The sequence below is a fragment of the Corvus brachyrhynchos genome, unplaced genomic scaffold (genome assembly GCF_000691975.1).
Source record: "Corvus brachyrhynchos isolate BGI_N302 unplaced genomic scaffold, ASM69197v1 scaffold542, whole genome shotgun sequence".
In the NCBI taxonomy this organism is placed as follows: domain Eukaryota; kingdom Metazoa; phylum Chordata; class Aves; order Passeriformes; family Corvidae; genus Corvus; species Corvus brachyrhynchos.
Genome location: NW_008236766.1, coordinates 1718991 through 1736326, shown reverse-complemented (window position 1 = coordinate 1736326; position 17336 = coordinate 1718991). Strand labels below are relative to the sequence as shown.

Sequence of the window (17336 nt, the reverse complement as noted above, 5' to 3'; positions counted from 1 at the left end):
GGTATAATTTGGAATAAAATTCAGTACTGTTAAGTGTTTTGGCTCTTTATTTTATTCAAAGTATGTAAGACATTACAGATGCCTTGAAATATTTCTATTTCCTCTGTATGCTTATGGGACAATAGAAGGGAACCCCCCATGGTTGACTAGTGTTTCTATTTTTATATATAGGAGTACCACTAACATTTGATTAATTTGGGGAAGGAAACATGTTAGTTATTTAATGTTTTCATTGAGATTATGTTCTTTACAATGTAATTTTCCAGGTATTAATTCCTACTATTCAGTAACCTCTTCTATTGTGTAGTAATTATTTGATAATAATTTGACATGTATAATAATAACAAAAATGTGTTTTCCCCATCTCTTGTGCAATTTGCATGATAAAGATGTGGTTTCTGTTTCTGCTCCCTGTATTTTACAAGATGCTCTGTAATTGTTGATGTTCAGTGATGTTTAGTTTCAGAGCACAGTAAGGGCAGCTGAGGTCCCTTTGGATATGAGAGACTGGAATTATCCCACCAGTAAAGAAGTAAAGAGAAGGCCCTTTCTGGGCATCCTGTCCCTGCAGAGGCCACTTGTCTGCAGCTGAAGTGCAGTGCTTGTGTTTTGTCTGCACTTGTTAACCCGCTTGGGACAGAGGAGGAAATGCATGGTTTTTCTGAGCAGTGAAGTTACCGGCTTACATTGTTCAGTTCTCTTAACATGGCATTGTTTTAATTAGTTACCAATAACTGGCATTTATAAGCACTAAACCCTTTTGCAAATATTGAGTCTGACCAATTACTTTGCATTGAATTATCAAGACAAGATAGAATTATCAAATCCCTACCAATCCACTTGAAAAATATTTATTCCTTCATATACAATCCTACTCAAGATTTTCCAAGAACCAAATTTTATGGTATGAAATGATATAATGTTTTGGATATGTTGCACACAAGCAATGAAGTTTACTTTGTTTTTGCAACATTTCAGTTTATTTTAAAAAACTTTTTTCCCCCTCTTTTTGGCTTCACAGAGGAGACCATATGTGATACATCAGCTTATTTAGTCTGACTAGAGTCTATTAATTAGCACCACTGATTTGTGATACATGTCCAGCAATTCTAGTTATTCCAGCTAGTTTCAGTCCTGTCCAATTTGATAGTGTTCTTGAGATTAGGATGAAACCAGAGCATCTCCTGAGCTTAAGGGAATTGATTGCACTGATGATGCTAACATGCCATATGCTACAAAGGAAAATAAACAAGTAAAATAAATCCCTGGATCCCTCTCAGCTTGATTTGGTAGAAAATTCCTTCTCAGCCCTTGATTTGGCATGCAGTTTATAGTCACATAAGCAAGACAGGCCAGCCAGACTTCTCTGTAAGTACCTGCCAGCTCCATGAAGGGCTGGATCGCTGCCACTGGCTCTCTTGCACAAACTCGGATGTCCAATTAGGTATCCAGGTGGAAGTGCTGCCTAAATCTCTATGCTTGAATGGTTGAAGCTCTGAAGTATGAGATCTGATTATAGTTGTATAATAATGTAAAGCTTCAAATGTTATGAGCACGTTCAGCCCCTGAAAATGAAAGAACAAAACGTTTCATATACAGATTTCCAGGGCCCACATCGGTCTGAGCTGACTTGTGCTGACACACATGGACGAAATAATTTCTCCAAAAGCTGTTCAATTTTATTTGAAGGACTCCATCTCCAGCTGAGGGGAGCATAGTGCTTACTCTGATAACCTGACCCTGTTTTCCATCCCCTTCACTGACTAGAGTGTGACATCTTATTTTGAGATTTGAATTTTTATGATAATGAATTCCGAACACTTATCTAAAATCCTCTTACTAGCAAACACCTTATCTACAAATAAGCACTCTATAGTGTGTTTCTCAACTCTCTGCAATGAACTCCAAAAACTGAGCTCTTTTAGACTCATGGTATGACACTTGTTTTCCAGCCCAAGTGTTGGGGCTTTTTTTGTCTTACTTGGAAAAATCTCTTTTGTATTCTCTACATCATGTTCCAGAGTGATTTTTTTGGCAGTTCTGTGACTGCCCATTAAGGACACATGGGACAGGATGAGGCTTTTTTAGCTGGGAGCAGAGTTGGGTATTAGATAATGCTTCTTCAGTGGAGGTGACTTCACTGATGTGTGTTGCTGGTAGCAAAGATGGGTTATCTTTTCCAGTCTGTCAACAGGCTTGTCTTTTAATCTATGGAATGTGCTTTTAAAATATAATTGCCACAAAGCATCAAATCAAACACTTCTAAGAAGAAAAAAAGTCCAGGTAGACTTAAGTGGTTGAGATTGTATTTATTAGCTGCACTGTATTGCTCTTGCCCCACCCCCCAAAAATCATTTTAATGCCTTGTTTTTTACAGAAACGTATCAGTTATAATTCTGTTTGTATCTTTGATTTTTGTCTCTGATACAGCTTTAAATTGCTGTCTGTTAATTTACCTGAGTTGACTCCTGTGCTGAACTAGTCAATAATTTCCTATGGACATTCTTTTTTACCCTCTTAAAACATAAAAATGATGTCTCTGGTATCTAGGCCTCTGGGAGTTCCTTCTTTTGGAATATTTAGTGGTGAAGAGCTCCTCAGTTCTTTTCTGCTGCATGCAAGTTATTTGAGCCAGTTTGCTTGAAAATATTGACTTTCATCAGAGATGCTCACATTCTCTCTTCTAAACTTTTTTTTTGTTCCAGTAACATCTTGCGACAGAAGTCTGTTCCCCCATAAAAACTTCTGATGCTCTGTTTTAATTACCATGTGGTGGAGAATACAGAACATGCAAGCTGCAGTCCTGTGGTGATTGTGCAAAACTCCAAACATGGAGTACACTGGAGAACTGCCAAAAGGGAGGAAAAGTGGCTGCCATGATTAGATAGGAACTTAAAAGCACAAACTTCCTCAGTGCCAAACCTCTCTCCAGCTTCATTCTGATGAGTTTTGGAATCTCATAGTGCAGAAACTGCTACATTCAGCAAGCTTACCTGGAGGAAATAGTCTCTTGCTCAAAGTAGCTATTTCCTGGCATGCCAGCTGTGTGCATGGAAGCATCTGCAGTGGCACAAAGCCTTTTTGTTTACAGTGGGGCTTTTGGCAGGCACGCTCTCTTACCACACCCGTGAGAGATATCCTGTAGTGCAGGCCAGCACTAATGCCCACTGGTTATTATATATAATACAGGCCCCAGTGTTGTGGGAAGAGAGGACAAGTATGTCTCATATTGTTGATCCCAGTTTTCTGCACAGGAAACTGAAACTCAGTGGAAAGCACCAAACTTTTCAGCTGCCTTTCCTTGCTATTTATTTTTCTGTGTTCTTGGTGAGAATGTTGACAGGAAATACATTTCATATTTTTCTTATTTAGTGCTGTGGAAATGTAGAATTCAGTAGTAGCAGCCAATGTACAGAACTTTATTGGTGGGATACGTTCATATTGCAATCCAGTTTGGTTGGTTTTTTTCATTTTAGCTCCCATCCTAGTCTTTCACTTATATAAGATGTTTCTTTGCAAGATTTTTTTGTCACATTTATTTTTTCTATGTTTATGTACTTACTCTTCTGTTTCCTTGTAGAAATTCACACCTGCAAAAGGGGAAATCAATTGTGACCTTAAGTGGGAAACAATGATATGACTCATATAAGAAGTATTGTTAAATTCCCAAAATTAACAGACCAGAAATGTACTGCCCTTTCTATAGTTTCCTTTGTTTATTTTTAATTTAAGTTCTGGCTGACTCAAGCTTTTGATGCAGTGAGCTACTCTAGTTCTCTCTGTCCTTGCATGTCTGGTGGAACTGAGGTTGATGGTGAGCAGGCAGTGTCAGGCGTGGTGCTGCTGGGAATGGCTGCATTTGACCAGGTGGAGGTTTTAGGATGCAGGCCTGGGAGCGCTCTCCCTTCAGACCTTCCATCACTGACATGGCTGTGGGGCTCATGCTGGGCTATGTGAGTGCCAAACCATTTTAACTTCCCCAGCTGCATCATGAAGGGGAATATTTCAAAAAGAAGTTGATTTATCAGTTTGCACTGAGCACATGCTTTTCAGGGAGTTTTAGGTATATATTACCCTTTCTGTGGTTTGCTCTATAAGTGCATGTTCCAGTTGAATTTCTGCTGTTTTAAGAGCAAATTCTGACATCTAACTAATTTGCCGATTTCAAGACTTCCTGTTCTGTATTTTGTCATCTTGAGGCTGTTGGCATCTCTGTTGAAATCTCTTAAGTCTATTTTGCTGCAGCAGTCCCAGGCCTTTCAGTCGCTGGGCCTCTGTCGGGTCACATCAGCGTTCTTTTCAGTGTACACTGCATTGCCACATGCTTACACACACTGTGCCCAACACCCACGTGCTTTTTTCTGAGTGTTGAGACTTGAACCCATCTCTGGCAGATACATTCTAAGGAGTTATAAGATGATGGATGCAAAAATCCTAACATATATTAGCACAAGGCTCCTTGTGCTTTTTTTACAATTGCTAGAGAGCAACAGACTGTATCTTTGAACTTTAGCATGGTGTTAGCAGTGTGGTTTAATATCTGATTGTGCAGGTGTGAGCTATAAAAATGAGATAATGAGGACTTTGTGTATTACAGTAGTATTTTATAGAACATTGACCTGAGTTGTCTGGAGTAGGATTAATCATTAACATAAATAAAAATTTACGTTTCTGTAAATAGCTTACTGTGTGCCACTTGTAATTGCTGAGTGATGTATGTTAATTACCCTGCTATATTTTTTTTGGACATTCAATGCAATAATTGTAGGTGCTGTATGTATTTTAACACTAGTTTATAGTTTACAGTTTATCTAGTGAATTGGTGCCTTAGGTTTTAACTTTTATATTTTGCAAATCCTGTACTGCCTAGTGTGTAACTCTGAAGTTTCTTGTGGCCTGTTAGCTGTTGTTCTCTCATGCTGGTTAGACATAACAAACCTCTCTAGGTTTCCACCTTAGGGACACCAGGCCCCAAAATGTGTCAACTAAAAGCCTCTGAAGCGGGGCAAACTTGGGGTAATTACATCATGAACTGAAGTTATAACTGGAGAATTAACCTTGATATGCAAATGGACCAAACTTACAAAAGTGTGAAGAACCTGTGACCCAGGGTCCATCTTGAGTGTAGCCTTTTGACTGCCCAGGGTGCACCTTTGAAGGCCCTTCAAATAAAACCTCCTTTTATTCTCTTATTCTTGTCTAGTCTCTATTTTCAGGTGGCCATCTCAGGCATCAGGATGAGTTGGGAAGTCACTGAAGACTGGAAAACATTTATGGCTGCTGTTGTAACACAGTGCTACTACTGCCAAAAGAGAAAAACAAAGAAGGAAGGAGAGAGAGAAAGAAGAGGAGGAAGAAGAGTGTATTAGGCAGAGTTCATATTTCATGCTTCATTGATAATTGTGCATAAAATGCTCAATTATGTTTCTAAATGGAAATGGTACTTCTAGGTTTGTCTACCTGAGATGACTACCAATCTTTTAAAAGATCAGGGGTCATTAAAAATAGGAGTAAAACTAAGTCCCAAAACAAAAAAGCAAGCAAGAAAACCCCCCCAAAACAAATTAATTATTGTTATAGTGTCACAATGCATTTTCCAAACTACTCCTGAACAATGGTTGTTGAAAAGGGTGAGTGGCACAGATGCTTCTTTATCTACTTTGTGATGAAAATTAAAACACAAGCATTTAATACAAGGAATCCGTTTCTTTGATAGTTATATTCTTTTATAGTCCTTCTGTAAGTATTCAAAATATCAGAAATTCTCCTTCTATACTGTCTTTTTTTCTCATAACCAAACACAGGGCATTCACTTGAACTGTATACTTCTGTATTCACTAACCTGTGACTGAAGTATAATTTGCTAAAGTCATGTCTCACTTGAATTTATTGCTGCATTATAATTGTATTTTTTGCTTTCATGTCGAACACCTAATTTCCAGACTTCTCTTATTCCTTTGACCAGTGGTACCATTGGCAGCAATTATTGCTGACCAGCAATGATTGCTTCGTAAAAGAAATTCTGAAGTCAGGCCCTGTGTTCCTGAATTTAAGTTGCAAGACCCAAGTTTAAATTATGAATTTTTAACTCTTTGATGAAGTTTGAAATCTATGTTTAAAAAAAAAAGTACTTAAAATTTTCTGGTGTAAAGTATGTGCTTCAGACACCTAATGTATGGCTGTTGGGGTTGATGTACAGATGTACACCTGAGAATTCCTGGTTGTTTATCCACAGCTTCATCTTGCTCACTTTACCTAAGGTAGCCCAGAGCATGGTGTTTTACTGGAGGTGGGTGTGGTAAGAAAAGATTCTGGGTCCACGGTTCTCAGAATTTTAAAATTTCCGTAAGATTATTTTGATAACACCTGGCTGAAAACAAGAGGATGGACCACTGTTTAAATAGGTTAAAAAAATAAAAACTTAATTATTTGCACAAGCCCACCAATTCCACATTCTTACTAAACTTCATTAGAATAGAGATGTTGGAAGTTCTGTTTGTGAAGAAAACCCCATTCAATGCCATCATTAATCCTGTACTATTTCTGAAATAAAGGCATTAGCTTGCAATACTTACCCATAAATCACCATTTCTGTAGTCTAGCCTGGTTTTGTTCAGAAATGGTCAGAAGAGTATTTGACAGATTTTTGTTGTTATTGTTTTAAATAAGCCGCTGGAATGGCGATACTAAGTGTTCTGAAAACACAAGAAGGAACTGTTTTCCCAGTGGGTGTAGTTTTCTTTTGAAAAGCCAGTTCAGTTTTTTTTCAGAAGATAAACTGGGAGTACAGTTGCTGTACGAATGCCTCTTACAAGTTTGAGTTTTCATTATAGCAGCTCATTGAGGAAAGGTGTTTAAAATTGCACATTAAGAGGTTTTAAAAAGGCAAAGCAATGAAGTTGAAACTGATTTTTTTTTTCAAGTGCATGTGTGGATGTGCACCCAGTATTATATATTTACTGATGTGTGGAGGGGAGAGATTAACCTTGTTGAATTTCAGTAAAAGACTTCTCTGTCTTTGACTTTGGAGGATGAATTAACTGGTTTTAGTTGAGATGTTCCCACATATTTTAAGATTTCTTGCTTTGTTGAACTTTGCTGCAGGGTCTCTGTGACAACCTTGAGCATCTGGTTATTGAGGATCACTTTAATCTGCAGCTCCAATTAGAGAATACCTCATCTGTCACTTGTGCAGGATTAGTGCCATTGAGAGATCTTTCAGCAACTTTCAGCCTTAGGAAGCTCAAGAATGTGGCTGAGGATCCTTCCTCTGAGGAGAAGTTTCTTAGTGTCTGTTTTCACATGGCTTTAAGCATTTGAGTGAGGAGCTGAGGTGGAAATTTCCTCAGTACCTGGGGAGAGTCTGTCCCAGGCAAGGAGGGGAAGGATTATTCGTAATAGAAATAATTCACAGGCAGCACAGTTCACAGGCGCCACAAGGTGATTGTGTAAAGGTTCTCATGGAGAATGCTGCACTTCAGTTCATTCCAAGGTAGAAATAAAAAAAAAAAGGCCTTTATTTTGTTTTATATTTCTTTATAGCTTTAGGATTAAGAGCTATTGATTTCTTTGTGAGTGGGTTTAATTGATTACAGTTGATCATCAGAATATTCTGCAACACTGGCAATGGGCTTTTACCTGGAAATAATTTGGAGTGTACTTTAAGTGCCCTGGTTTTATTTTAGACCAGGGAAAGCATAAATACATGGTTTCTTAGATACAAGATATTGAAAGGCAGGAAGCTGTTACAAAATTCAGTCTATATTTTGTGGTATGTTTACATCCAGAGATATCCAAAGCTCCAAGCATTTCTCCATATTTACAGCTTTGTAACATTGCTTTTTTATCATGCCAGTGAGCACTGTAATTGTTTTGTTTTGTTTTAAGTAGAGGTATGCATCTGAGAAAGAAAACTGCCTTTGCCAAAATTCCATACATAAGTGAACGGAGAAATGGTGAAATACTCAGCAGCTGGTGCTAGGTCATGCAAGTCCAGATGGAACAAACTTCCTTCACATAGTGTCCAGAACATGGTTCTTTATTTTTAGGGAGGTTTGCAGGAAAGATGATGATGATACATGTTAAAAACAAAGCACAGTTACTTGAATAGTAGGAGCCTACAGAAGCGGGCTTAATAAAATGGATCTTTGTGCCTAGAGTGCTTCAAAGGAGAATTAAATGTTTGTTGAAAAGAGTTGAATTGAAAAGGAAAGTGGATTCTCTGTCAGATGTCTTAAATTGTAAAATCATTTTGGGATCTTTTAATTCAAGTCTTGTCAATGGAGTTGAAGACTTTTCTATTTTATGTGCATCCTAGATGGCTTTGGATTTTATTTGACAAGGAACAAGTGCACAAATCTATTTTGAAGAAAAAACTACAGTGTGAGAATGTATTTTAAATATAATTATTTAAGGGCAGGATTCTGTAATGGTATGTCACAGACCTTGCCTACTGTTCTGTGTAAACCCTTCACAAAATGCTTTCAAAGGATGACTCACAAAGAATGTATCATGTTGTAAACTTTCTGAACAAGCTTTTTCCCCTTTCTACCTCGGTAGTGCCATCAGAGGTGGTGGATTTCTGATGGAAAGCTGACAGATCATTGATACAGAAAACAATGTAAAGTGCAGAGAGAGCAGTGTGTGGCTACACAGACCCAACTAGAATATTAGTTTGAGTTTTTGTTGTGGACTTGGTTGTGCTTGGGCTGCAAGCCCAGAAAAAAGTTATGAATTTCCAGTGTGTAGTTCAGCAGCTGGGTAATTTCTGAGATGTGGATATTATAGTAATTTCTGAGATATGGATATTATAGTTTTTGCCATTATAAGGATACAAAGGACTAAAATTTTTCTTTAATGGAACTTGACCACTTTATAATTACTGTTCATTATCATAATAATATTTAATTTTCATATTCACGGTAACCAACAGGCCTTCTTCCTAGGAATTCTAATTTCTCCAGTGCTTTAATAGAAGTTGTGGCTGTTTCAACATTTTCTTCAATGTTTCAACAGACTTTAGAGTGTTCCCCAGGGAAGTTGTCATGGCCTCAAACCACTGGGTGTTCAAGCCCATCTTTGGATACACTCCAGAATCTCAATGTCCTTTTTGAAGTGAGGGCACTCAGGATGATCTGCTCAATGACCTGTCCCTTCCCATTCAGGATGTCCTAGGATTCTGTGATTCTAGACATCAAACCTGTATACAGTATATCTAAGGGATATGCTGATTTATGCAAAGTATTTCTTTTAATAGGGAAGGACAAGGCAGGCAGTAGCAGTACAGCTGTGGCTCTAGGTTAGCAAGAAGGAACAAATCCATGAATCAAGCAAAGATGATGTTTTTAGCTTATAAAAATCAGAAGAAAGAAATGTCACTTTTAAACATTGATTAATCATGTCTAGACTTTAGCAAGAAGGCTTGTGGTGATGACATACAAATTTTTTAAAGGTAACAAACCCAGTTACACTGGTTTAAAACACCATACGTCATTTTTAAATGTCTAATTTCTTGTTTAGTCTGAAAGCATTTATGGGAATAATTAAGAGAAAGTTCTTTGAATCACTGGGCACATGTAGGTTCAAACAATGTGTAAAGTGTAATTTCAGCACCTGCAGTATAAGATGTGTTGTGTATTCTCCGGTGCAATTTCTGCATATCTGCAGCAAATTTTAGAAGGTGATCAGTTGTAACATGGAGTCTGTTTGAAGCACTCCCCCACCATTAGGGGCTTATTCTTACAAAGAGTGAGTTGAACAACCTGATTCATTCTGATTTTCACTGTCTTTGATAGAAGTTGTAGTCTGCTTTCAAGAATTCTGGCAAATAAGTGAAACAATATGGAAGCATGTTCATTCCTAAACTTCTGGGTTTTTTCTTGTTTACTGGAGAAGCACATGACCTTTGGATTATATTCACAGTGATGCTTTTGTCTGTTTAGGTATAGCATCTGGTTTGGTAAGGAAACATTTTCCTGTTCTTAGTAGCCAGAGAGTGCTGGTAATCATACTGGAGAGTAACTTGTATTTACACTAATTTGGAAAGTTCTTCTCAGTGTTGCTTGCATTTCAAATACTGCGCTAATATTTATTACCTTATTTTAAGGAAACTGAGAAACAGTCATTGTTTAATCTCTTGGAGGAGCATGTTGTCTTTATCCTCAATCTCTTTATTTATAAATTCCTTCTAGTTTATTTGAAAACACAGACTCTCCGTGTAGCCAGTGGATGTACTCTACTTCAGCTGTTTTCCTCAGAATCACAGAAGCAATCACTAATTGTTGTTTTCTAGTAAAATAGTTAAATCTAGGAAGCATGTTTTATACACAAGATCACTTTGAAATTGGGAAGAATTCTCACTGTGACATGAGTAGATTTTAGACATGCATAGATTGAGAGATTGCTGTTGACGGCAGCCTGCCCAGATCAAAAGTCTCCTCTGATAGAAGTTCAGCTGTTGGGTTTCCCAGTTTACAGGGCAGATGTTGGCATAAATTTTAAGCAGCAGACCTGCTAATAATCCATTTTTACAATAAAAAGAGTTCTTTTTAAATAACTCCAAAGTGCTTCTGTGCCTTTAGTAGGGTAGGATTTGGAATGGGCAGAGTGGTGCTTTATCCAGGAGTTCCAGACACTCAGAAATCTGAGAGATTGATGTTCCCAGGTGTGAGATGGGGCGTCAACTCTAAAGGTGAAGGGCAGTGGCACCAGCAAGGAGCTCCTGTCAAGACTGGGAGACTTGGCAGATCTGAAGGAGTGTTGAGATTGTAAACTGGAGCATTTGGACCTTAAGCCCAAGCTAGTTCTGCATGAACAGCCTTAATTTGACCTACCTTGTATGGATAAATTGGTTTTAATGGCATATTGCAGAAAAGTTTTATTAATTATTAGGCTCTTACTGCATTCTTTGCATTTTGGCTCATACTTGTTGAGCAAACAGCAATTCACAGTTTTGGGGCTTATCTTGTTGAACTGTAGATTCCAGGCTTCATTTATTACACAGACACCCCTCAAACTCTGCAATGCATAGAGAACTCTTAATAATTTTTTATTGTCAAACTTTTTAATGATGTTTTTGTTATAATGTCTGTATATATTGACCATATTACATTATCTTTATAGCAGTCCTGCAAGATTAATAGCAGTATCTTCTTATGTTTAACTGACATGGGATGAAAAACAAAAGGAGATTAGGCCAGTGTTATCAAAATCATAGACTAATACTGGATGCTTAGCTTGGAATGACTAGGATGTCTTTTCACAGAGTACTTTTTGATGTTCAGAGCAGTTATTCCCAGATGTAGAAGGGAGTGCTTCGCACTTCTAAGGATAAAGACTCACAAGTGTTAAGCTGACTCTCTAGAATTTGAAGAATGTAACATGAGAAAATTTTGGTTTGGAAGATTTTCCCAGGATCATAAAAGAAACTGTATATCAGAGGCAGAGTTTTAATTGCTGTTCACCTAAGACTACCCAGGTTTTATTGTAGAGGTTCTAAAGATGAATCTGTAGGAAATGTTTGTTTACAACTTACTCTTTGTGTTCTTTCAGTCTTTAACATCTGTCTAGAGGAATGAAGCAATTTCTGGAAACTTGAGATTTTGACCTATCTCTTTGGTTCCTTTGGTATCTGCATTGTTTAAAAATTCTAGGAATCTCATTGTGGGTTTTTATTATTATTACTACTAATACATACAGGGGTTACTGCTTTTTTGTCTAAATTCTAGGTTTGTAATTTTGCGATTAAAAATGCACTTTTGATTTTTTTGTGGATGTGACTTCAGGCTTCAGTAAAAGAAAGGGGCAGTACAGTATTCCATAAAGGCCATCTCAGGTAACTCCAGCAATCTGATCCCTGAATTTCAGCACACTATTACATTATAGAGAACAAGTTTTTAAGTGGTATTGTACTCTAGTCATTTAAAAAGGAAGAAAAACCTCACAATTTCCACTTTGCTGTTGAGCTGTAGTTCTCTGTTTAGGCTGCTTGTGCATGTAAAAGTTCAAATGTTCACAATGAAGTTTACAGAGGTAATCAATAAATAGGTGAAAAATATTGCTCTTTTTAGGAGTGAGTATTGAATACTTTTGCAAGTGGGTGCAAGTGATATGTACCTGTGTTTGATTAGGTAAATTATTGGTGAAATAAGTGAAGAAATTAAAAATGTAGAGATGTTTTAAGACACAAGGATTTTAGTTTCATATTCTAACCTTTTAACCAAATGAAATCTACTTAATGTGTCAATTTACTCCTGTTATTTCCTGTTAAACACCACAAAGATGCTCTTGAATACTGTATTTAAAGGAACACATTTTCTTTTCACGGTGTTTATTCTCTCCCTTGATGTTTGTAGAGCTAAATTTTTCTCAGTCTTACCAAGTTCAAGACGTATTGGGTTTTTGCCATTTTCTTCAAATTTTGCAACCCTGCATATGTTCACTTTAAATTAAATGAGTTCCTTGATAATGTTGAAATACTTTTCATATTTCTGAAAACAACTGGTATCACAGCTTACCTGTGTCTGTCTGTTTGCTTCCTTAGTTTTGCCAGCCTGGAGGATGGCAGCTTTCGAAAGAGAGGAAACAGCCAACGTTCTTCGTGGTGGTTTTGACTGACATAGACTCAGAGAGGCACTACTGCTCCTGCCTAACTTTCTATGAAGCAGAGATTAACCTGCAGGTAAGAGATCTACAATAAGAAACAAAAATGCAGAAAGAAGTGCCTACAAACAATAGATCAGTGTCATGGAGCGCAACTTGAGAAAATATTTGGCTGTTCCTGCTAAGGGTGCATTTTTCTGTCTTACAGAAATCCGTGTATTTTTGCAAAAGATGAGCTTGAGGTACCTTGTTTGTGTGTTTGGAGTTTTCATCTGCTTTGAAACAACAACAACAACAAAAAAAAAAAGCCCAGCCAAAAACATGTCATAGAATTTCTTTTTCTGCACCACATTTTCCTTTTTAAATGGGATAAGCAATATGGTGTTCCTTTCATTTCCTTTCGTGTTTGACATAGCATAGATGATTCTCAGCCTTGTTCTAGGAAAAGGTTTATTAACTTCTGCTCCCTCTGCTGGCCTGCTCCATTAGAACAAATGTGCACAAGGATGCTGTAGTGTATATCCATATTTCTGTAAGTGCATGCATTGGCAAGATTTTAAAAACTGATGGAGTAATTATTCAGTTTTTAGCTGGGTCAGATTTGAGGTGTCAGCTACTTGGCAGTGTTTGTTTTTTAACATGTATTTAATTATTTTTTGGCAACCTCACGCTTTCAAAAATAACATTTTGTTTCCCATTTGATGTAAAGTACTTCACAGAATATCTGCTCTGATTTAATACTTGGAATCTTTAGACTCTAGAACCTGGGGAAAACCCAATCCAATCTGTAATTGCAGACTGCCATTGTTATGTTTTGAAATACCTTCTTTCCTACATGAAAATTAAAAAACAAGTAAAACCTTGGCACTAAGTATAATGGAATTAGTTAAGATTAAATAAATAGCTGAGTAAAGTAATTTCTTGTTCTTTTAGTGAAGGACTGTATCATTATTGATTATTTTAAGAAAATATTTCTAATAATCCAGGAGTACTATGTTCATGTAATACTGGAGTTGAAAGGTTACCCTTTCTGTTGAGTAATTGAAAGATGTATTTTAGTAATAATAATAATAATAATAATAATGGTGTGCTTTTTCTAGGCACTGTTGGAAGCCAGAGAGTAATAGTTACTCTCATTTCAGCAGTGCTACTGTTTAGGTGGATATTTTTGTAGATTTTTAGAAGAATTTAAAAGCAGAAATGTACCCCTATATTAGATATATTTTAATCTCAAAGTATATTTAGTGTTGATCAACTGACACATTGCTCTTAAAAAATCTAACGTCTGTCATATTTCCTTTATTTTAGAAGTAGAGAGTGAAATATTCTATAGTAATTCTTTCCCAGCGGATAAAAATTTACAATGGCTGACTCTTCCTCCACTCTATGTATTTCATAACATAAACTAAATTTAGCAAACTTGTTATTTATCCTGTGGTTTCTAGCAGCTGCTTTTGATTCTCTATCCACATCTTTGAAGTAATGCTCATCACAAAACATCCAGTATTAACTAAAAGGGTTTTTTTCTTATATTGCCTAAGTATTAATGCAAAATAACCCAAAGTAAAAAACAATAAAAAACTGAATGCAGCAGGATGTTGGTTCTCATAATGCCATTCCTGGCTGTGTTGTAAAGAATGCATATTTTTCAGATGAACTTGCTGTGGTGAAATTTATTCTATGACTGCATTGTTTATAGCCAAACTTCCTGTTTCTTTCTGAAACCCAAAGAGAATAATTGAATGTGCCCTGTTACATGGTCATTAGACAAGAATTCAGCACATGTACAATCTGTAATGAAACCTAAGCTCATGGAGCATTGGGCTATGACAGTAATATTGATTTAACCATTCAGATACGTGCCTCATTAAACAATCCATGAAACACAGTGCCCAGGTCTTGAAATGAAATGTGGACAGTACTTTGCACAGTTAAATACAGTTCAGTTTTTCCTTAACTGAATGTTATAACTTACTGAAGCAAAAGGAAGATTAAATTTCAAAAAAACTCCACAAAACCACTTCTTTCCCAGTAGCCTTCACCAGGTAAACCTTGCTGATACATGAGACTGGTCGGAATTCAGCCAGAGCAGCAGATGAGATGTTTGGCTTGGCAGAATCATCTTCACACACAAAAAAAAAAAAAAGGAATCAACCACTTGGAAGCTTCTGTAATTAATTAAGCTGGGAATTGAAAACAAACTAATTTCTCAGCTTGTGAATGCTAGAAGAGAACCATCGAACCTTTTTGGAGCCTTCTGCATAATAATACAAACCTTTTAGGGTTGAGTCTGAGAAGACTCAAGGGAAGACTCAAGTCAAGAAGACTTCTGTTGTTTTGGTTCCCTTCATTCCTGCTTTGTTTGTTACAGGATGATTTGTAAATAAATGCTACTGAAAGTGTAAGGAGTTTGTACTCACATGGAATACTTAAGTGGTACCATGATAACCTAGGGTGCAAGATTAATATAGCAGCTGTAAAAGCTGTGTAGTCTTCAGGGAAAAAGTATCGTCCCTGGCGTCTCTGAAAGTCCTGGATTCAGTTCAGTCTCTTGGCAGTTGCATGTCATAACAAGTTTTCCAGAGGAAAGCACAGGCTCTAGTAATCAGCTGATGGCCTCTTTTCAACTCCTTACCCCTGGACCAACAGAATGCTGTTTTCTTTGGTGACATCTATGAATCATCCTTTGCATTGTTGCAGTTCTGACTGACCCAGAATTTATCTGCATGGGTGCTGCTCAGTTTGATTAGAAATCAGCTCTTAAAAGGGTATGATAGTACATAAAAAGATTGTTGTTAACTTTAGTCTGATAAATACTCCATATCTGTAGCCACAAGTGAGGTGAATACACTCCATTAAATAGGGGAATAGAACTCACTTAGTGCTATTTGATTTCAGGTGACACAGCTTTGCCATGGAATCCTTCATCAATTGTTCTGGTTTTTGATGCTAGCCTCAATTAATTGTCCCAGTAATGTTTGCTAAAGCTGTATAAGGGTATGGCCCTCATCTGGGTTTAAAATGAAGCGTTGGAAAGTTTGACCTTAACAGGAGAATAAAGTTGGATTGTGGGTACACACTGCTAGAGGCAGTCCAGTTAACAGTGATAAAGCTGGTGTCATTTAGAGGCATCCTGAGTATGTTGCAGAGCAGTTCCATGTGCAGAACTTCTCTCCCACCTCAAGTTCCTGCGTGAGTATAAAGAAATTTGAGATACTGCACTGGTTTCTCCTTCCTTCTCCTCTTGTGTTTCCAGCACATGCTTGGCTTTTTATCCACGTTTCTGCCTGGTTTAAGGTGCTATTTAGGTGCTCTTGCAAACAGAGCTGGGTGCCTCATTCACTTCCATGTATCTGCAGGAATTAGGATAGGAGATTAGGAATTAGGAGGAAGAGAATAAGTTGAAACATCCCTATTTCCCTTCCCCTCACAGTGCCTTGAAAGTTGGTTGGTTTTTTAAAGGGGGTTGGGAGGTTGTGGAGGTGTGTGATGTCCCATTGCTGTATTTTGATTTTTTTCCGTGGACTTCTAACCTCATTGGTGTGAAATCCACTTGAAATGTCATTGATTTGGAAAAACCTTGTCCTATCAACCAAAAAAATGTCATTGATTTGGAAAAACCTTGTCCTATCAACCAAAAAAATAGTCTACTTAGTTTATTTTTCTGGCAGCTGAAGCCAGAAGCTGTTGAGCAGTCAAAGGGTGTTCAGAAAAATCATAACTTATTTTTACAGAGTTCACCCATAAAACTCAGTTTCTCTGTGTTTGTAGCTTTATTAGTCATCAAAAAAAAAGTATATATTTGTATACATATACATGCATACATTAATATGTTTCGTTCTGTGTGGTGTACACACTTTGCTAAAATGAGGTTCTTATTTCTAACAGCGATTTCTGCATGTTACCACTTAGCAGACAAAGACTTGATTTAATACTTTTGACTCAGCAGATACTTCTAGTGACCTCAGCTGTGCTTCTTACCATTAACAATGTTTGGAAGAGCACCACAGATAGAATATTTTTTTTAAATGTTGACTCAGATAATTTGGGAACATAATGGTCAATTTGTACATTGCTTTGCACTTGGAAAGAAATTTGCCCTCTCTTCCCAACCCCACCATCAACAAATTAGAGGATGATTTATGCCAGCAATTGAGCCTGTGCAACTGCATTTCTTGCATTACAGAAAATTTGCTTAGTGAGATCAGCACAAACCCCCAAACATTTGTTTATAACAGTCTTATTACAAGATTGTAGTTACAAGATCTTATTACAAGATCATTCTTGTGCGTTGTCTCAAGCATATGTGTGTTAAATCATTGTGATCACAAATATAAGATTAAATATATCACTCTGGAAAATTGACATAAGTAATAATTCACAGCTCTCCTGTTTCCTGCCATTCACATTCTCTTCCTCTCTCTGCCCTCCCCTGCAAAAAGAGGAAAAAGAACTTGTAAAAGTCCCAAACCATAAAATGGCAGATTCGCAACATTCACAGATATTTCCTGAGTCAAGGGAAAAACTGCCAACAAAATGACTGTGTTTCATAAAGTTACAATTTTTCAGCTTGGACTGGAAAGTTGGTGATCCTGCTGTGCTAAAGCATATGCTGCTTGATGAGTCACTGATGTTTGGGTTTTACCAGAAGATGAGAACACTCGGTTCAGTTGTACCTGTTTTGTGTGGGAAATCTGACCCCCTTTGGATATTAGATGAGCCTGTTATTCCTAAAA

At 37.2% G+C, this 17336-nt stretch overlaps 1 protein-coding gene across 1 annotated transcript in view; it reads left to right on the top strand.

Annotated features, from left to right (window-relative positions):
* SBF2 (SET binding factor 2) overlaps nucleotides 1–17336 on the top strand; it is a 188810-nt gene that overhangs the window by 42767 nt on the left and 128707 nt on the right. The window contains exon 3 of the mRNA XM_017727347.1: nucleotides 12542–12679. Within this exon, the coding sequence (XP_017582836.1) occupies nucleotides 12542–12679 (138 nt within the window). The remainder of the gene's footprint in view (nucleotides 1–12541; nucleotides 12680–17336) is intronic.